Genomic DNA, 22773 nt, shown 5'->3' on the forward strand with positions numbered 1-22773 from the left:
ATTAGTTTTTTCTCAAGCTGCTATAAAGAAATACCTGGGAATGAGTAATTTAGTTTAAAAAGAGGTTTAATTAGTGTATGGTTTTGCAGATTGTAAAGAAAACATAGAGCTTCTGGGGAGGCCTCGGAAATCTTACAATTACACCTGAAGGCAAACAGAAAGCAGGCACATCTTAACGCGGCCAGAGCAGGAGCAAGAGAGAGAGGGGGCAGCTACCGCACACTTTAAACAACCAGATCTCATGAGAACACCATCATGAGAACAGCCTCAAAGGGGGAATTCTACCTCCATGATCCAATCACCTCCCACCAGGCTCCACCGTCAACACTGGAGATTACAATTTGACATGAGATTTGGGTGACGGCACAGATCCAAACCATGTCATTCTGCCTCTGACTCCTCCCAAGTGTCACATCCTTCTCACATTGCAAAATACAACCATCCCTTCTCAACAGTCCCCCAAGTCTTAACTCATTCCAATATTCACTCAAAAGTTAGTCCAAAGTCTCATCTGAGACAAAGCTAGTGCCTTCTGCCTATGAGCCTGTAAAACTAAAAACAAGTTAGTTATTTCCAAGATACAATGGATTTACTGGCCTCGGGTAAATACTCCCATTCCAAAAGGGATAAATTGGCCAAAAGAAAAGGACTATAGGACAGGCACGGTGGCTCACGCCTATAATCCCAGCACTTTGGGAGGCTGAGGTAGGCGGATCATGAGGTCAGGAGTTCAAGACCAGTCTGGCCAATATGGTGAAACCCTGTCTCTACTAAAAATACAAAAATTAGCCAGGCATGGTGGTGGGCGCCTGTAATCCCAGCCACCTGGGAGGCTGAGCCAGGAGAATCACTTGAAACCGGGAGGCAGAGTTTGCAGTGTGCTGAGATTGCACTACTGCACTCCAGCCTGGGCGAAAGAGTGAAAACTCCGTCTCAAAAAATAAAAAATAAAAAATAAAAATAAATAAAAAAATAAATTTTTTAAAAAAAGAAAAGAAAGGGGCTGCAGGCACCATGCAAGTCCGAAACCCAATAGGGCAGTCATTAAATCTTAAAGCTCCAAAATAATCTCCTTTGACTCCATGTCTCCCATCCAGGACACACTGATGCAAGGGGTGAATTCCCAAGGCCTTGGGCAGCTCTATCTCTGTGACTTTGCAGGGTTCAGCCCCGGTGGCTGCTCCCAAGGGCTGGTGTTGATTTACTGTGGCCCTTCCAGGTGCAGGGCACGAATTGTTGGTGTATCTACAATTCTGGTGTTTGGAGGATGGTGGCCTTCTTCTCCCAGCTCCGTTAGGCAATACCCCAGTGGGGACTCTGTGTGGGGGCTCTACCCCCACATTTTCCCTCTGCATTGCCTTAGTAGATAGAGATTCTCCAAGAGGGCTCTGCTACTGCAGCAGGCTTTTGCCTGGACATCCAGGCTTTTCCATACATCCTCTAAAATCTAGGTGGAGGCTCTCAAGCCCCAGCTCTTGCACTCTGTGCACCCATAGGCTTAACACCACGTGGAAGCTGCCAAGGCTTATGGCTTGCACCCCCTGAAGCAGCAGCCTGAGCTTTACCTGGGCTGTTTTAGATGTGGCTGGAGCTAGAGCAACTGAGCTGTGAAGAGCAGTTTCCTGAGACTGCACAGGGCATTGGGGCCCTTGCCCTGGTCCACAAAACCATCCTTCTGTCCTAGGCCTCTGGGCATATGATGGGAGGGACTGCCCCTAAAGGTCTCTAAAATGCCTAGGAGGCCTTTTTCTCACTCTCTTGGCTGTTGGCATTTGCCTACCTTTTATTTATGCAAATTTCTGTAGCTGCCTTGAAATTCTACCCAGAAAATACAGTATTCTTTTCTACTATATGGCTGGGCTGCAAATTGTCCAAATTTTATGCTCTGCTTCCCTTTAAAAAGTAAGTTCCGGCTGGGCGCGGTGGCTCAAGCCTGTAATCCCAGCACTTTGGGAGGCCGAGACGGGCGGATCACGAGGTCAGGAGATCGAGACCATCCTGGCTAACACTGTGAAACCCCATCTCTACTAAGAAATACAAAAAACTAGCCGGGTGAGGTGGCGGCGCCTGTAGTCCCAGCTACTCCGGAGGCTGAGGCGGGAGAACGGCGTAAACCCGGGAGGCGGAGCTTGCAGTGAGCTGAGATCCGGCCACTGCACTCCAGCCTGGGCGACAGAGCCAGACTCCGCCTCAAAAAAAAAAAAAAAAAAAAAAAGTAAGTTCCGCCAGGCGCGGTGGCTCAAGCCTGTAATCCCAGTACTTTGGGAGGCCGAGGTGGGCGGATCACGAAGTCAGGAGATCAAGACCATCCTGGCTAACACGGTGAAACCCTATCTGTACTAAAAATACAAAAAAATTAGCCGAGCGCGGTGGCGGGCGCCTGTAGTCCCAGCTACTCGGGAGGCTGAGGCAGGAGAATGGTGCGAACCCGGGAGGCGGAGCTTGCACTGAGCCAAGATCGTGCCACTGCACTCCAGCCTGGGCGACAGAGTGAGACTCCGCCTCAAAAAAAAAAAAAAAAATCAAAAGTAAGTTCAAACTTCAGATCATTTCTTTGCTTGTGCATATGAGCATATGTTGTTGTTAGAAGCAACTGGGCTACATCTTGGATGATTTACTGCTTAGAAATTTCTGCCACCCTAAATCATCACTCTCAATTTCAAAGTTCCACAGATCCCTAGAACAGGGGCATAATGCATCCAACCTCTTTGTTAACAAATAACAAAAGTAACCTTTGCTCCAGTTCCAAATAAGTTCCTTATTTCCATCTGAGACCCCACCCCATCCTGGACTTCACTATTGATATCATTATCAAGATTTTGGTTATTACCATTCAACAAGTCTCTAGGAAGTGCCAAGTTTTCCCTCATCTTCACATCTTCTTCTGAGTCCTCCACACTCTTCCAACCTCTTCTTGTTACCCAGTTCCACTCCTTGGTACTGATTTTCTGTATTAGTCCATTCTCACACTGCTATAAAGAAATACCTGAGACTGGGTAATTTATAAAGCAACGAGGTTTAACTGACTCACAGTTCTGCAGGCTTTACAGAAAGCATAATGGCTCTGGGGAGGCCTCAGGAAACTTACACTCATTCCTGAAGGCAAAGGGAAAGCAGGCACATCCTACATGGCCAGAACAGGAGAAAGAGAGAGTGGTGAGGTGCCACACATTTATAAACAACCAGGTCTCATGAGAACTCACTCGCTATCATGAGAACAGCAAGTGGGAAATCCACCCCCATGATCCAAACACCTCCCACCAGAAACCACTTCCGGTATTGAGGATTACAATTTGACATAAAATTTGGGTGGGGGCAAAAATCCAAACTGTGTCTCCAAGTTAAAGCAGTGACTTTTTTTTGGAATTCGATGTATACGTTTTTCACAAGGCTATTGTGGGTCTATGACTGTGCTAGGTACTACCTTGGGTGTTGAATGTATAAGAATCTTGACTTACCTTTTTTCCCTAAAAAGTAAAAAAATGAATATATACGCTACAACTAGAGAACAGTGGATGATAAGAAAGGGTTCATCAGAATATTGCACAGAGTGTTCAAAGGGAAAGGATCTCAGATGTAATTAGCCTAAATATCTTGCATGTTACAGACAGAAGTCCAGTGCATGGAATTCTCAATGCTATATGATAGAAGTAGAAAGTGTTATTTATTTTCTAAAGTAGGTAACCAAGAACACTTAACCTGTTGAATGACAAGGTAAACATTGATTTAGGTGCATTATGACAATAAATAAGGTTTTTAAAAAATTAATTTGCTTAGTAAACAGATTAAATTAGGATAATGATAAAATAATTATGCACTTTAACTAACACTATGTGCCAGGTGCTGTGCTAAATATTTTATTATCTATTTTCTCCTTTAATCCCCACCACAGGCTAGAAGTTATGTAGTGCAATGAAAAATGAGGAATTACTATCCTTGTCCTCAAGCCACCCAGAATTTAGAGGGAGACCCAGACTTTGACTTAATTACTAACAAATATATTGCAACAGGTAAAATAACACGTTATATTAAGCTATAAGAATATGAAAGAAGAGGTAATCAATGTTGTCCCAAAAAGAGGATCAAGGAATTATTTATTGGAAAATATGACCTTGGATCTCAGATTTTTAAAATAATGGGTTTTCCAGGTAGGCTAAATGAAGTATAAAGATCTTCTAGACAAGGGGAATTGTTTGAACAAAGAAATGGTCTCTTGAAAGCATTCTCCTCTCTCCACTGCACAGTGAGGCAAGGTCTGAACCAGCTATCAGGGTCAAAGAAAAGAAAAAGCTGAAGTGAGAGAAGAGCAGATGAGACTCAAGAAATTAGTTCCTAATAAGAATAAAGTTTGGAAAGTGGCCAAGGACAGAAGTATTAATATTACTCTGTGAGTCGCATACCTCTCAGGGACAAAACTTTTAGGATAATCCACAGTCCAAATCCAAAAGGCACATATAAGGAGAGAAGGCACAGAAGTTAGAGGAAGGCTCTTCATTTGAAGTTATTCTCATTTAAAGAAAAGGTTGTTTTTTTTTTTTTTTCCAGTTCTTTCTCACAGATACTGACATTGTTTCCCAAGCGCAGTAAGCATCATTACAGTTTATTGCCTGTTCTATGAATGCATTGAGGTGTTCATCTATTTTTAGTTAATTTGACTATCAAATAATCACAGTCATGTTTGATTCCTCTCTACCTCTCTTGCTCAACGCCAGTTATTTCCTCCATTTAGGAGAAAAACAGCTAAATATGCCAGCCGTCGATTTCTCTTGCTATCTTTTCCTCTAGGCAATGAGATTCTGGATTTGAAATTCCCAGCCCTGCCTAATTTTGGAGACACTCATCCTCCCGCTTTTCTTAAGAAAGACCTCTTTTGTGTGTAAAATAGTCAGGAGACTTCCCTCCAGCAGGTGGGGTTTGAAATAGTTTGATAAGGAGAGACATGGAAGCACAAACAGAACCACAAGTGTTCTCTTACTCTATTTCTTTATTCATTTGTTTAGTTTTTAGATATTTCTGGGCAAGCAATTATGGACCAGGAATTGTGGTTACTGGAGATAGTAACCATATGTTCACAATCATGAACAAGGTAAATATACACAGTGGCATATTGGAGCTTATAGTGTAATGGAGAGAGACACTGTACAAAAACAGAGTAATTGATTTACGGTTGAGATGTGAGCTGTTCAGGAAATGTACACAGTGGAGTGAAAGGCTCTGACAGGATGACCCGCTTAATCTGGAGAAATCAGGGGAGATTTTGTTGAGGAAGCAACAACTTTAATTGAGGCTTAAAATGGAGTATGTGTGTATGTGTGTGTTTAAGTTGGGGAAAGGGAGTATGCCTCCCTGCAGGTGCAAAGTCCTTGTGGCAGAAAGTTGCTTGACATTTTTGAAGAACTGAAAGAAGGGTATTTGTGGTTGAATTATGAAAAGGGGAAGACAGATCTAGATGAGATTGAGAGGTAGGTGAAGGCAGGTAATGTAGGACTTTCTAGATCATGTTATGACTCACAATATTTATTCTATGGGTAATGGAAAACAGTTGAAGGATTTTAAATGGTAGTATTACAGACTGATCATTGCATTTCCAAAAGATTACTCTAACAGCTTTTTGGAGAATGAAGGGGAGAAACAATGAATATGAGAAGACTTCTTATTGAGGATATTTCAGCAGTGCAGGTGTTTAAGATGATACTTTCTTAATCTAGGGAGCTGGTAAAATAGAAGGAGTGAAAAGTTTGAGAAATATATAAGAGACTTAATTGACGACTTTGTGATTGATTGGAAAAGAAGAGGCAACAGAGAAGAAAGAGTTTCTTGAATGAATTACTGGGTAAATGGTCATGCCATTTTCTAAGATAGTGAATACTGAAAAATAAATGATATATTAGGGTAAAAATGAGTAGTTCAGTTTGTGACATGGTTGAGAAGCTTATCAGAAAGCCACATGGGAAAGTGTCTTTGGATGCACAGGTGTGGTACTAAAGAGGTGGGGAGAGAGGTATAACTTTTGGAGTCACTGACATGTAGAAGATGATTAAACACATGTATCTACTAGGAATATATTGAAGCACGATAATAAAAGAAAATCTAGAATCAAACCCTGAGAAAGTTCTTCTTTTAAAGGTCAGAGAAAGAGGAAATGGTAAAAGAAACTGAAGAAGAATAACCAGCAAAGTAGGAGAAAACAAGAAAAATAGGGAGTTCTGCAAAGAGCAGGTTGTTGTCAGCAATGGAGACACTACAAAGATACCCTGGAAAATGAGGACAGATAAGTGCTTATTTAATTTAGCAGCAATAAGATTTTTAGAAAAGGCTATTTTAGTATTTCAGTGAAGGGAAAGGTGAAAGTGAGATTCAAATGGGTTGAAGAGTAAATATGTGGAAAGTATTAGAGGCAGAAAATTATTTTAGGAAGTTTGGCCTGAACGGGATGGAAAGACTAGACATAGTAGGTAGAAGATTATGAGTGTCCTAATAAAATTTATTTGGTGTTTTGTTTCCTTTTAAGATGGGAGACAAAAGGTTTGTTGTTGTTGTTTTTTAAGATGGAGTCTTACTCTGTCACCCAGGCTGGAGGGCAGTGGCGTGATCTCAGCTCACTGCAAGCTCCATCTCCCGGGTTCAAGCAACTCTCATGCCTCAGCCTCCTGAGTAGCTGGGACCACAGGCGCCCGCCAACACACTTGGGTAATGGCCAAGTTTTTTTTTTTTTTTCTTAATGATAGTTGGGAAAATTATGTAGAAAGAGAGATTAAAGACGTAAGCTATAAAAGGAATTGATAATATAAAATCTCCTGAGAAGATTGGAAGAATACATATTGAGACCCTGATCCTTGATAGGATGGAACTTTTTTAGAATTACCATCACCCTGGAAGCTGAAGAAAGAAGGTGAGAACATGGACATTTATCACAGCTCATAGCTCCTGTTGGCCAAGGAGTCCATCCTTTAAATGGAGTCACAAATCATTTTCTTGACAGTTTTTTTCTGGTCTTAATTCTGAGAGTCTGGTTTCCTGCTGCTTACAACATGCTTAGGCTTAGATAATTTTTTTTCCTTACAAAGGCACTGCTAATTTAAATTTGCACCTTCTAATATACCCTGGAGCTTGAATCCAGTTTTTGCTTTCTTCCTATTACCAGGGCCTTTATATTTCAGATGAATCCTTGCTCAGTGGGTTCCCCTTAAGTAATGATTCTAAATAATGTTTTATTTTGCATCATGTGATACAAGTATAGAACGGTATGTCTAGTCCTTGACTTGAAATCCTCAGGCTGGACCAAAATCCCCTACTCACTTGTTTTATTTATTTATTTTTGAGACGGGGTTTTGCTCTAGTTGCCCAGACTGGAGTGCAATGGTGCAGTCTCAGCTCACTGCAACCTCTGCCTCCCAGGTTCAAGCAATTCTCCTGCCTCACCCTCCCGAGTAGCTGGGATTACAGGTGTGCACCACCACGCCTGACTAATTTTGTATTTTTAGTAGAGACAGGGTTTCTCCATGTTGGTCAGGCTGGTCTTGAACTCCTGACCTCAGGAGATCCTCCTGCCTCGGACTCCCAAAGTGCTGAGGTTACAGGCATGAGCCACTGTGCCAGGCCCTCACTTCTACTTAGGCATCTCCCATGTTTTCAACCACTATTGAAGATACTACTTGAAAATAGACCAAACTTCCACATTACAGCATGTTTGTGTTTGAAAATTCCTGCTGCCATGCTCACGCACTAGATCAAAGCCCCTTCTGGATGAAATGTCTGTATATCTCATGGCTCTTCTTAATAAAGATGAGACAGAATATTTAGAGATTTAAAAAATATAGTCAAATTTCAAGTTTGGGGATATTACTGCCAACTTTACAGAGACAAAATAGTTATAAAGGAATATTATGAATAATTGAATGCCAACAATTAGAAATCTATATGGAATGGATAAATTCCTAGAAGGACACAAATTAGCAAAACCAAATTAAGAAGAAATAGAATTGATCTATAGAAGTAAAAAGGTTGAATCAGTATTTCAAGATAACTTCCCACAGAAAAACTACAGATGAATTCACTATTGAATTCTACCAAATGTTGAAAGAAGTATTAACACCAATCCTTTACAAACTCTTCAAAAACTTAGAAGAGACCATTTTCAATTCGTTCTACAAGGCCAGTATTACACTGATATCAAAACTGGACAGTGACATATAAAATAAAACTACAGAACATCTCTTATAAATATAGATGCAAAAATTCCTAATAAAATACTAGTAAACAGTCCAGCAACATATAAAAAGTAACACACAACATCACCAAATAAGATTTATCCCAGAAATACAAGGTTTATTTAACAAACAAAATTAATCAATGTTATATACCATATTAACAGAATAAAGGATGAGAATTTTATTCTGTTTTTTTTTTTTTTTTTCTTTTTTTTTGAGACAAAGTCTTTCCCTGTTGCCCAGGTTGCAGTGCAGTGGTGCGATCTCTGCTCACCACAACTTCTGCCTCCCAGGAGAATTTTATTCTATAGTCATCTCAATAGAGAGGAAAAGGCATTTGACAAAATGTAATACCGTTTCATAATGAAAACACTCAACAAACTAGAAATTGCAGGGAACTTCCTCAATCTGGTAAAGGGCAGTTACAAAAAAATCCAGAACTAACATCATCCTTAACAGTAAAAGTTGAAAGCTTTACCCTCTAAGCTCAAGAAAAAGACAAAAAGGTCCACTTTCACCACTTTTATTAAACACTGTACTGGAGGTTCTAGTCAGGACAATTAGGTAGGAAAAGGAAATATAAGATACCCAAATCGAAAAGGAAAGAGTAAAACTGTCTCTATTTGTTGACACGATCTTCTATGTACAAAATCCTAAGGAATCTATGAACAAATAAATAAAACAGAGCTAATAAAATGATTCAGCAAGATTGCAAAATACAAGATCATTATGCAAAAATCAATTATACTTTCATGTCCTAGCAAAGAACAATGCAAAAATAAAATTAAGAAAGTAATTTCACTTGAAACAGCATAAAAAAGATAAAACATTTAGGAGTAAATTGAACCAAAGAAGCATAAGACTCGTTCACTGAAAATTACAAAACAACATTGAAAGAAATTTAAGACCTAATTAATTATAAAGATATTCTGTGTTCACAGATCCAGGCATAATATTTTTAAGATGGAATACTTCTCCAAATTAATTCACAAATTTAGTGCAACTTCTATCAAAATCCTAGCTTCCCCCCGCAACCTCTTTTTTTTTTTTTTTTTTTTTTTTTTTTGCAGAAATTGACAAGCTGATCCTACAATGTATATGGAAATGCAAGGGATACAGAGAAATCAAAACAGCTTTTCACAAAAGACCATTAGAAGTTTCACACTTTCCAATTTCAAGGCTTACTACAAAACTACATTAATAAACAATATTTTACTTGTATAAGAATGGACAAATTGGTCAATGGAATAAAATTTATAGTTCAGAAATAAAATCGTACATCTATGACAAGATACCAAGACCATTCATGGGGGAGGTAATTATCTTCTAAGCAAATGTGGTGAGACAACTAGATATCCACAAGCGAAAATAATAAATAAATAAAGGTGAAACCCAGCCTCATACCATATATAAAACTTTACTCAAAGTAGATCAGGCCGGGCATGGTGGCTCACGCCTGTAATGCCAGCACTTTGGGAGGCCAAGGTGGACGGATCATGAGGTCAGGAGATCGAGATCATCCTGGTGCACATGGTGAAACCTCATCTTTATTAAAAATACAAAAAATTGGCTATGTGTGGTGGCAGGCACCTGTAGTCCCAGCTGCTCAGCAGGCTGAGGCAGGATAATGGCATGAACCCAGGACGCAGAGCTTGCAGTGAGCCGAGGTGTCGCCACTGCACTCCAGCCTGGGTGACACAGCAAGACTCTGTCTCAAAAAAACAAAACAAAACAAACAAACAAACAAACAAAAAAGTAGATCAAAGACTAAATTTTAGAGTTTCACTATAGAACTCTTAGAGAATAATATAGTCATAAATCTTTGTGACTTTGAAGTAGGTAATAGTTTCTTAGACATGGTACTCAAAAACAAGAAACACAAGAAAAAATAGATACATTGGACTTTTTTCAAATAAAACCCTTTGTTCTTCAAAGGACATGATCAAGAAAGTGAAACTACCCTCAGATTGTGAAAAAATGTTTTCAAATTATGTATATGATGAGGAACTAGAATCCAGAATACAATGTACTCTTACAACTTAACAATAAAAAGACTCAATTTTTATAAAAGGCCAAATATTTGAACAGATGTTTCTACTTTATTTCAACAAATTCAGGCCACTGTTAACACTTTTAAACGAAAAAAAGAACTCCAAGCACTGTCTTGTTAGGATGTCAGAAACTCTACTTTTGCTTCCTTCCTTCCCCCGCCTTTTCTTTCATTTAACTACATGTAAGGAATTCTACCAAGAATTAATAATCAGAGAGAAGTAAAAATAAAATTTTTCAATTTTCTTACTACAAAAGAAGTAGTAAGACCGAGAGCTTACTAGAGTCTGAAAGTAATTATTCAAATTAGTTTGAGTCACCATACTAACACTTATCTGTGCTTTTCTTTTCACTCATCATGAGAAATAGTCAGATGCAAGTGAATCTTAAAGCTATCTGTTCCCTGTAAATTATAACTTGATGATGTCTTCATTGACAAAACGGAAATGCCATTTACATCTTGTAATTGATATATAGACTAAGTTATTGAAGTATTGCTATTGAAAATACAAAGTTAAAATGTTTCTAAGTTTTCTTTAAACTGGGGTCTCTGTTATTGGACCAATCATTTTCCATCTCTGTTTTTCCCCAATTGTGATATGTGGGCAAGAGATCATGTGGGTTAAGCATGTAGCTCTGCGTTGGATAGATCTGGGTTTCACTTTTGGTTCCAAAACTGTCTTCTTTTACTGTAAAATGTGAAAAATTATAATTGTTGTACAACTGTTGATGGATTGCTATGGAAATTAAATGAGGTACCATTTGTGAGGTGCTTAGTACAGGGCCTGGCATGTGATGATTGCTCAATAAATTGCAACAATAATATTGCTATATACTATAAATGTGTATAACAAGAACTCCCCAAACAAATATTCTAACTTCATTTATCCATTCAATACAATCAATAGTAAACGTCTTCTTTTATTTGAATGATTTGGTTTTGCACTCATGACAAGAATTTAGTATTTTATTAAGGAGAGAGAGAGAGAAAAGATTTAACCAAAGGTCTTTGCAGGCTTTCCCCCAAAGTGGATGGAAATGGGCATGGAAAGGGACTTCTTTGTCTATTTCTGTTTTTAAATATCAATTCATTAAAAATTTGACAAAATTCTATACATCTATTGTGTGCAACAAGATGTACTGAAGTATGTATACATTATGTTATGACTAAATTGAGGAAATTAGCATATGATTCCCTCATATACATTTTCGTGTGGTGAGAACACTTAAAATTTACTGCTTCAGTGATTTTCAACAACAAAATACATTGCTATTAATGAGAGTCACTAGGCTGTACAGTAGATTTCTGAAACTTACTCCTGCTATCTAACAGATATTTTGTATCTTTAAACATCTCTTTCACATTCTCCCTTCCCCACAACCCAAGCTCCTGGTAACTACCATTCTCCTCTCTGCTTCTAATAGTTCACATTTTCTTAGATTCCACATAAAAGTGAAATTATGACAAATATAAATATTTGTCTTTCTGTGCCTGTCTTATTTTATTGAACATAATATTCTTCAAGTTTATATGTTTTTTCACAAATGAGAGTATTTGCTTCTTTTAAACGACTGAAGACATTTCCATTGTACATATATACCACATTTTCTTTATGTTTTCATCCCATGATAAACATAGCTTGATTCAGTCTCATGACCATTGGGAATAATGCCACAATGAATATGGTAGTGCACCGAACACATTAATTTCATTTCTTTTAGATATATAAACAGTAGTGGGATTACTGGATCATCTGGTAGTTCTATTTTTAATTTTTTGAGGACCCTCCACAAGGTCTTTTTTCTAGTTTTAAAGCTGGGCTGTTTTCTTGATATTGATTTGTTTGAGTTTCTTAGATATTTTGGATACTAACTCCTCTGCAAAAACTGCTTAGTTTGATGTAACCTTGTTTGTCTGTTTTTGCTTTTGTTGTTGGTGCTTTGGAATCATATCTCAAAACATCATTGCTCAAATCAATGTCATGAAGCTTTTCAGCTGTGTTTTTTTACAGTAGTTTTATAGTATCCAGTCTCAAGTCTTTAATCTACTTGGAGTTGATTTTTGCATATAGTGTGGGATAAGGTAGTAAATAGTGATATAGAGCTTCAATGCAACTCTCTTAAAATTCCAATATACTTTTGTACAGAAATGGAAAAAAGTAGTTATTTTGCAGTAGCTTTACGGTATCAGGCCTTAAGTCTTTAATCTACTTTGAGCTGATTTTTGCATATCATGTGGAATAAGGGTCTACTTCTATTCTTCTGAATGTGAATATTCAGTTTTTTTGACACCACTTATTGAAAAGACTGTCCTTTCCCTGTGGTGTGTTCTTGGCATCTTTGTTGAAAATCAATTGATCTTAAATGGGATTTATTTCCGGGATTTATATAGTATTCCATTTGTCTATTTATCTGTTTTTATGCCAGTGGCATGCTGCTTTGATAATGATAGTATTGTAGTATATTGCAGTAATGTAGTATACAGTGATGCCTCCAGCAATTTTTTGCTCCAAATTGCTTTGACTATTTGGGGCCTTCTGTAGTTCCATACAAATTTTAGGATTGCTTTTATTTCTATTTCTGTAAAAAATTGTTATTGGAATTTTAAGAGAGATTGCAGTGAAGCTATATATCACTTTTGGCAGTATGTACATTTTAACAACATTAATTCTTCCAATTCATGAAAGCCCAGCCTATCTTTCCATTTGTTTGGGTCTTTCATCAATGTTTTATTGTTTTCACTATGCAGGTCTTTTACCTTATTTGATAAATGTATTCCTAATAATTTTGGGAGGGGATATCCATTGCAAATGACATTCTTGATTTCATTTTTGGATAGGTCATTGTTAGTATATATAGAGGCCAGTGATTTTTGAATGTAGATTTTGTATCCTGCAACGTTAGTGAACTCATATAGTATTTCTAAATTACTGGGTGGAATCTTTAGGGTTTTCTACATACATGATTATGCCATCTGCAACAGGGACAATCTAACTTCTTCGTTTCTTATATGGATGCCTTTCCTTTCTTTCTTTTTTTCTGATTGTTTTGGCCACCTTTTCTTTCTTTCTTTTTTTCTGATTGTTTTGGCTAGGACTTGAGTACAACGTTGCATAGTAATGGTGAGAGTGGGCATACTTATTTTGTATGAAACCTTATCCTAGAAGGAAAGGTTTCAAATTTTTACCTTTGAATATAATGTTAGCTATGGGTTTTTCACATATGGGCTTTATTGTGCCTAGGTACATTCATTCTATACTTAACATGTTGAGAGTTTTTTATCATGAAAGGGTATGCATTTTATCATGTTTCTTCTGCATCTGTTGAAATTATCATATAGTTTTGTTCTTCATTCGATTAATTCAGTAGATCATATCTATTCATTTGTGTATGTAAAACATCCTTGTATCCCTAGGCTAAATCACACTTGATCATAGTGAATGATCCTGTTAACGTGTTGTTGATCTTGGTTTGTTAGTATTTTGCTGAAGATTTTTGTGTCAATGTTTGTAAGGGATATTGGCTTGTAGCTTTCTTTTCTTGTAGTGTCTTCATCTGGCTTTGGTATCAGAGTAATCCTGGCCTCATAAGTTTGGAAGTATTATTTCTTCTTAAATTTTTTGGAGGAGTGTCACAATGATTTGTATTAGTTATTTAAATGTTTGGTTGAATTCAGCAGTGAAGCCATCAGATTTTTTCTGGGCTTTTCTTTGATGGGAGGCTTTTAATTACCAATCCAATCTCTTTGCTCATTATTAGTCTGTGCAGATTTTCTATTTCCTCATGATTCAGGCTTGGCAGTTGTTTGAAATTAGGAATTTATCCATTTTTTGAAGTTATTCAATTTGTTGACATACAGTTGCTTGTAGTGGTCTCATGATCAATTGCATTTCTGTGGTGTCAATTATAATTTTTTTCTATTACATTCTTCCTGATTTTATTTGTCTTCTCACTTTTTTTCTTAGTCAAGCTAACATTTTGTGGATTTTTCTTATCTTTTCAAAAAACAAGTCCTATTTACTTTGCTTTTTTCTATTGTTCTTCTAGTCTCTATTTCATTTATTTTTGTTCTGATCTTTATTATTTCCTTCCTCTCACGAACTTTGGGCTTAGTTTGTATTTGATTTGTTTTTCTAGTTTCTTGAGATGTAATAGATGTTTATTTGGGATATTTTCTTTTTTTAAATATAGGCATTTATTGGTACAGACTTGCCCCTTACAACTACTTTTGCTGTGTCCCATAAATTTTGGTACATCGTGTGTCCATTTTCATTTGTCTCCAGATATTCTTATATTTCCCTTTTAATTTCTACTTTGGTCTATTAGCTGTTTAGAAAACATATTGTTTAATTTCCATGTATTTGTGAATTTTCTGAAATTCCTTATTATTTATTTCTAGTGTCATACCATTGTGGTTGGAGAAGATATGAGATATGACTTCATTCTTCTTAAATTTGTTAATTGTTTGTGGTCTAATACATGACCTATCCTGGAGAATATTTGGTACGCACCTGAGAAGAATGCGTATTCTGGTGTTGGATGAAATGTCCTGTATATGTTTGTTAGATTCATTTGGTTTAAAGTTTCATTTAAGTCTCATGCTTCCCTATTGATTTTCTGTCTGTATGATCTGTCCATTGTTGAAAATGGGGTATTGAAATCACCTACTATTATTGTATTACAGCTGATCTCTCTCTTCAGATCTATTAATATTTGCTTTACATAATTAGCTGCTCTAATATTTGGTATAGACATATTTAACATTATTATATCCTTTTGATGAATTGACCCCTTTATCATTACATAATGACCTTCTTTTGTCTCATTTTGCAGTTTTTGTCTTAAAGTCTATTTTACCTGATGTAAGCTTAACTATCCCATTTATTTTGTTATTCATTTGCATGGAATATCTTTTTCCATCCTTTTACTTTTTTTCTCTTTTCTTTCTTTTTTTTAGATGGAGTCTCACTCTGTCATCAGGCTGGTGTGCAGTGGCATGGGTTCGGTTCACTGCAATCTCTGCCTCCTGGGTTCAATCGATTCCCCTGCCTCAGCCTCCCAAGTAACTGGGACTACAGGCATGCACCACTATGCCCAGCTAATTTTTGTATTTTTAGTAGAGACAGGGTTTCACCATGTTGGCCAGGATGGTCTTGATCTCCTGTCCTTGTGATTCACTTACCTCGGCCTACCAAAGTGCTGAGATTACAGGCATGAGCCACCAAGCCTGGCCCACTTTCAACTTATATATATTTTTAAAAGTGAAATGAGTCTCTTGTAGACAGCATATAGTTGGGTATGGTCTTTATTCATCTATGTCTTTTGATTGGAGAATTTAATACACTTATATTCAAAGTAATTATAGGTAAAAAATTACTACTACTATTTTGTTAATTGTTTTTTGGTTGTTTTGTATATCCTTTCTTGCTTCTTCTTCTCTTGCTGTCTTCGTTTGTGATTAAAATTTATCTCTAGTGGTATGCTTTGATTCCATATTTTTCTGTCTTTTGATATCTACTATAGGTTTTTGCTTTGTGCTTACCATGAAGCTAAAATAAAGCATCTTATTATAACATACTATCCTAAGCAGATAGCAACTTAATATTGACCATGTAAAAGAACTCTACACTTTTACTTTTCCTCCTCACATTTTGTTTTTGATGTCATAATTTACATCACTTTATATTGTGTATTCCTTAGCAAATTATTGTAGCTTATACATCTAAAGCACTATTTTTAACAGTGTTGTCTTTTAACTTTTGTACTAAAGATATCAGTGATTTATATACCACCATGACAGTATTAGAGTATCTGCAGTTGACTGTGTACTTACTTCTACCAGTGAGTTTTATACATTCCTGCTCTCATGTTACTAATTAGCACTCAGTTCTTTCAGCACAAAGAGCTCCCTTTAGCATTTCTTGTAAGACTGGTGTGGTGGTGATGAATTCCTTCAGCTTTTGCTTGTCTGGGAAAGTCTTTATATCTCCTTCATTACAGAAGGACAGCTAGGGACTTAGTTTTCATCACTTTGCCAATATTACCTAAAATATGGCAGAAAAATATTTTGGAAATTATATCAGATTTCTTAAAACAAGACTTTGTGGAAAAAAGATGTGAAACAAAATTATAAATATGAACTCCTGGCTTTGTGATCTGCCCACCTCAGCCTCCCAAGGAGTTGGGATTAGTGTGAGCCACTGTACCTGGCCCTGATTATTCATTTTGGGGCCAGGTGCAGTGGCTTACACCTGTAATCCCAGCTCTTTGGGAGGCTGAGGTGGGCAGATCATGAGGTCAGGAGTTTGAGACCAGCCTGACCAACATGGTGAAACCCTATCTCTACTAAAAACACAAAAATTAACCAGGGGTGGTGGTGTGTAATCCCAGCTACTCAAGAGGCTGAGGCAGGGAATCAATTGGACCTGGGAGGTGGAGGCTGCAGTGAACCAAGATCAGGCCACTGCGCTCCAGCCTGGGTGATAGAGAGACTCTATCTCAAAAAAAAAAAAAAAAAAAAAAAAAAAAAGAAAGAAAAAAAGAAAGAAAGAAGGAAAAGAAATGAATAATCAGTATTCTACCTTATCAAAAGACAGTTAAATTATTTTTCCACTTTCAAGAAAACTTCTTACCCATGAGAATTGGATTTCCTCATGCAGTTTACATCAATGCTTTTTAAAAAGTGGAATAATCTTATTTATACTTAATTTTTTAGTTAAGTATAAATTAAGGCAATAAAAGTTGAATATGTCTTTAATACAGTGCATATCTAAATTTCCAATTTCATTGCAAAACCTATTTTCAGGTTTTTATTTTAAATTATAGATTAGATTTATTATTTTATATCTTATTTTTTATGTATATGACTTGTAATTGTACAATTTTTCATCATATGTATATATTCTTTCTCTATCACATGACATTGACTTCCTATTTTCCATCTTGATATAATATTTTAAAATAGAGTTTAGAAAGTTAATTTAAATAACTTATTAAATAAATAAGGACAGATATCATCAAGGTATATTTGAATGACAGAGGTTTTGAAACGCTATGGAAGAATAAGCTTTTAGGATCTGTGTTCATCATTGTTCATGGTTGAATTCTTACTTAAGAAAGTAAGACACAAAGTGTTGCAATTATTCTTTCAGCTTATTTAGCTTTATAACTGGATATAAAGTTTAAGGGAGTTATATTTTTGTCTTTCAATTACTAGAAATTTTGGTTATTACTTAGTCACACATCAAACATGTTTTCACTCATTTTTTCCACAAACCACTATGGTACTTGCACATAGGAACAGAAATGACTATGACTGTAAGTGCCCTCAAAGTATTTACAATTTGATAGTGGAGGCAGACACACAAATACATAACTAATGAAAGGAGAAATGAATTTTGAACTATAGTAGATATACAAACAAAATGTTGTGGCAGTCCAAAGGAGAAAAAAAAAGTTATGACACAAAGTAGAAAAAAGATCCAAAAGGCTAAACAGTTCTGATGGCATTTGATCGGTAGCTTCAGAAATCAGTAGGTAAAATGGCCAGTTGTAGAATAAAGGATTCTAGGCAGCCATGTCAGCAACGCTCTGAAGTGCAGAAAGTGCAGGATATGTTCATGCATTAGTAGTCTAATGTGGCTGGTACACAAAAATATATAGTGAAAAATGAATCTGTAAAGGAGAAACAAGCCTAAATATCAAATGAAGTAATGTAGATTTCATTCAGAAACTTTACTAAGCAACCAGTTAGTACAAAGATTAGTCATTCTCCTTAGTTAACGCCATCATGTGCTGCAGTGTATGCACTGGAACGGAGTCAAGTTTAGAGTGGATACATCCCAAGTCTTTTGGGACAAGTAAATGCCAAGACCAGAGGTCATTATAATATAGCATCCCTGGAGCCATAAAATTGAAATTGGAGATATGCCGAAAGACTTTGACTTAAAAGGAAAACCAGCAAAATTAAAGCAAGTATTAAAGAGAGTAACTGTTGGGACATTTGCCAGATTCGAATTAATTAAATTCAGCCTTAATTTTTAAAAGTGCTGCTTGCAGCAAAATGAAGCCATCCTTTTCTAATACAGTGAGACAGTAATGTGATCCCATTATGATTCATTTCAAATTTGAGGTTTTCGCCAGTTTATTCAGTTGGTTAGGAATAAAGTGATAGTTGGCCGGGCGTGGTGGCTCACGCCTGTAATCCCAGCACTTTGGGAGGCCGAGACGGGCGGATCACGAGGTCAGGAGATCAAGACCATCCTGGCAAACATGGTGGAACCCCGTCTCTACTAAAAATACAAAAAACTAGCCAGGCGTGGTGGCGGCGCCTGTAGTCCCAGCTACTCGGGAGGCTGAGGCGGGAGAATGGCGGGAACCCGGGAGGCGGAGCTTGCAGTGAGCGGAGATCCCGCCACTGCACTCCAGCCTGGGCGACAGAGCGAGACTCCGTCTCAAAAAAAAAAAAAAAAAAAAAAAAAAGGATAAAGTGATAGTTGCAAATAACATCACTATCAGGAAGACTACCACCTAGCTCAAAAGTAGTCAAATGAAAGACATTGTTCCCATTTTCACCTGCCCTCTATGCTCTCAGCTTTAGTATTAATAAGATTTGAGGTTAATTAATCCTGGAATCAGGAAATTAAACCATTAAGTTATGAAAATCCAACAGTTTTTTATTTCAAGAGATTTTGCTTCATCCTTGTGCATCTATCTGAATGTGTGGGCATGCCTAGAAACGCCTGCTTTTAGTGAAATGGGCGGGTATGAGATGTATTGATTGGGTTCTTCCTGCCATTGACTCTCTAACGAACCTGTCACTTCTCCAAGTAGTGAATCATGTGAACAAGGTGCATTGCATTTTATTGGTTTCTTTTCTTTCTTTCTTTTTCCTTTATCCAGAGCATTCGTAACCGAGGCACATTTGCCTTTTGCAACTAAGCTGTACTGAATTCCAAAGCCATAGAAATATCCATTTTAACCTGGAAAGTCCTTTTCTTTGCTAGTCCAGAAGATTTTTTAACATGAACAAGATCCTCTCAAGCACTCTTTGCTTTGGACTCCTAACGTTGTCATCTGTGTTGATCTTTTTACAATCTGTGCGTGGACGGCCATATTTTACCCAAGGTACGTGCACATCAATTTAAAATCCTGCAGGCGGGTAAATAATTCTTCTATTTCTACTTGAACAACTTTGATTTTTCTGCCATTGTTGAAATAATGTTGTAAGAAATAAATATTAGTTAACAGCCAAACCTTCCTTAAGTAGTTGCTGGTCAGAATTAAATGTCATCTTCAATGCTGTTCTTTTCAAGTAGATTAATTTTACCCAAATTAATTTTATCCAACATTGCACTAAATTCACTTCAACTATACTTTAAATATTGGGGTGCTTGTTTCTCATTTGTAGTCCATGACCAAAGATTGGGAATGTATCAATAGTATTATATTCTTCATATTTCAGAACTCTCTCTTGGGGAAAGGAAAAGGAGATTTTCATCTTACAAGACTATTAGTAAGTTCTTTCTGAAAAGAGAGTACAACAAAGAAAAATACATCAAAATAGAAACTTGTATTTGCAGAGATTTGCAGAAAATAAAGCATTGGGGGAAATCATAGCAGTTTCAGGAGGGCAATGCTAACACCTACATTACACATTTTTTATCACATTTCCAACATACTTAGGATACTTATGTGAAATGAAATAATTCCATCTATGACAGCTAGAAAATATACACCGTGATAAAATTAGTGAAAATAAGTTTCTGCTCTTAATATTATAATGTATATAATTTTTATTTAAAATTTTTGGTTCTTCTATAGAAAAGGTAGCTCTTAAACTGAGAATTCGTAGAGCGAGATTTAGTAGTGATTTATTAGGCAAACAACCTAGCCTCATTGAAACTTTAATACATTTCTTTATGTTTCCAAAATAGTGACTTAAAGTAATGTTCTCTAATATCTTTTCCAGTCTGAAATTCTTGCTGTTTCTCTCATCTAACTGACTTCCTTGTCAGGAAGAGGGAGATAACCTTTTACTCTCAGCTTACTTAAGGGGAACTAAGACAGAATGTAATAAATTTTGTTTACATGACATTAGATTGAGAAAAGAGATCAAGTTTCCAATTTCTGATTCTAATTCCATTTTACTAGACCTTGTAACCTCAGTCAATAAAAAGTAGAGTAGTTCTGTTGGCAGAGGAAATAAAATTGCATAATCCCTTATTATTTATTTATGAGGATTTTACCCATTGAAAAACAAGTAGTCTCAGGGACCTAAATACAAGCCTGGGAATCAAAGATTCTGGATTTTATCCATGACACTCACATTCTGTCTTTTGCCAGCCACAATCATTGCATTTGATCGGTCTCCATTGCTCTTTCTAGGAAATAATGAAATTTCCAATGTTTCTAACATAATGTAAACATGAGAGGAAAAATGTGGTTATTTGCTGAAGACTTTGCAAAATTAGGATTAGGTAACTGTAATTTCTAATTTCATGTGTATATGAAATAGAGAAAAATCTGCCTCTAAAAAGCATTTGCTAGATTACAGTTAAATAACACCTGTGACCTCAGAATGCCACACAGTAATATGCATATATCACAGGCAGCACAGTGCAACTATTTCTCTCAGAGACCTCTTTGATCTCAGTTTTACTATATCTAAATAAGGAAGATTAAATTATTAACAAGGTTATTTTCTATCTAGATAGTCCACGATTAGAGTGAGCTCTTCTCCATGTATACCTTTTTTAAATTCACTATTTGACTTCTTTTAGTCTTTTAATATAATTTTAAAATAAGCATTTATCTGCTGACACAGACTACAAAGTTGGGCTTATCAGCTTTTTTCTGTGTGTTAGAACTCTCCAAGACAAATGGCACAGTCCTCCCAGCTTACATCTGGTAGGGACCATCTAAAAGTGCGCCTGAGGGAATGAGCCTGACACGGGGCAAGCTGCCTAACAGCGGAGGAAGAGAGAGTATCATGACCACGAAGAATATGGGAAATTTCTTTTTGGGAATAGAGTCGTTGTGGGAGTTTCCAGATTTCTTTCTGGTAACATTTCTTGTCTCTATGCAGTCAAAACCCTCCCACGTAAATGGAAAGCAAAGAGACAACTAAATTTTTTAAGATTCAGTATCTCGAGTAGTAACGAATCACCATTTTCTGTGTAATATTTGCAAAAACGGTCTCTCATGTTGGAACAGCTTTGCCATCTCTTGTGTCAAATGTATGTCTACACTCAGATATTTTATATTCAAATATTTCCTTTATTAATGTTAACTCTGTTCAAAGAAACATTAGGAACATCATTTTTTGTTTTAAATCTGTTTTAAAACTAAGTATGAAAACAAAAAACAAAAGACTCATTTTCTGTTGCTTTTTTTTTTTTAGCCGGTATCTTAACTTCAGAAATCAACTTTTTAAAATTCCTTGAGAAAAGTTTTTCTTCAGAGACTCCCACAAAAGAGGTGTTTTTTCTTAAGAGATAGTGATGAGGAATTTCTGAAGACAAAGAGTTATAGAGGTATAATTATTGGAAGCAAAACTAATAAAGAAAGGCAAATCTATCAGTTTTGTTTTTTGAAAAATGTTTCACTTAACTATGCAGAGGAATGGACTATGAATTAAGGGGAAAAAAGCTTTAGATCCATACTCTTCTAGTTAGATTACTCTTAGTCACATACATTTTCTAAATTGAAGGTAATGAATCTGTTTCTCTTATCACAGTTGTCTTTCTGAAACAAGTAATTATTATTATCTGGCTCTGAAATATCCCGTCTTTTTTTCAATGAAAACATTTCGAAGATTACAATTTAACATTTTTAATGAATGATTAAAATAAAAATTACATTATTTCATAATAATGTCTTTCTTTTAAACCGAACTATCTCTGAGAGTCTTTGTATAGTTGATGCTGAGCAAAATTTGATATTCTTTTGGTATTTTAAATACTCAAAAGAAAATTTTACCAATAATTTTTATGTTTATGAAGCAAAGAAAATTGAAGAATTGAGCAACAATTAAGTGTCTTTGGTTAATGTAGAAAATTGTGATTCTGTCACCTACCCCAAATTATTCATTTTCTTCTTTTTAATTAGCCATTTAACTGTTTGAATTTATCAACTAACATTTTGTAGAGACAGGAAAGACAGGTGATTTTAAGAAATAGTCTAATCAACTTATAAGTCGTTTCTCTAGCTGAAACCATGTACTCACTCCTAAACTTAAATCTTATTAATATTGATTCTACTCACACTCTAACAGTACAAGAAGGCAGCGAGAAGAAAAAATGATCTTACAGAAATTATGTGATAAAGGTTTGATTTTTCAGGCCATTTCACTAAAGTTCATTGTAATATACTAATTATTATTTCAATTGAATTATTTGTCAGTGGATATTTTTTGAATCTTCATGTTTTATAGCTTGTTAGAAGTCTCTTGTCTCAATTTCTACTCCAGAATGAAGATAATGATAGTACTGAGACATTTAGGCAGCTGAGGAAT

The 22773-nt window shown here is 36.2% G+C and overlaps 1 protein-coding gene across 3 annotated transcripts in view; it reads left to right on the top strand.

The window, feature by feature from the left end:
• Positions 1-22773, top strand: part of UTS2B (urotensin 2B) — a 61772-nt gene that overhangs the window by 28249 nt on the left and 10750 nt on the right. For all 3 annotated transcript variants that reach the window (XM_050779277.1, XM_050779275.1, XM_050779276.1), the window contains exon 2: positions 19161-19385. In XM_050779277.1, the coding sequence (XP_050635234.1) occupies positions 19283-19385 (103 nt within the window). In that variant the 5' untranslated portion in view covers positions 19161-19282. The remainder of the gene's footprint in view (positions 1-19160; positions 19386-22773) is intronic.

This window comes from Macaca thibetana, chromosome 2, assembly GCF_024542745.1.
Source record: "Macaca thibetana thibetana isolate TM-01 chromosome 2, ASM2454274v1, whole genome shotgun sequence".
In the NCBI taxonomy this organism is placed as follows: Eukaryota; Metazoa; Chordata; class Mammalia; order Primates; family Cercopithecidae; genus Macaca; species Macaca thibetana.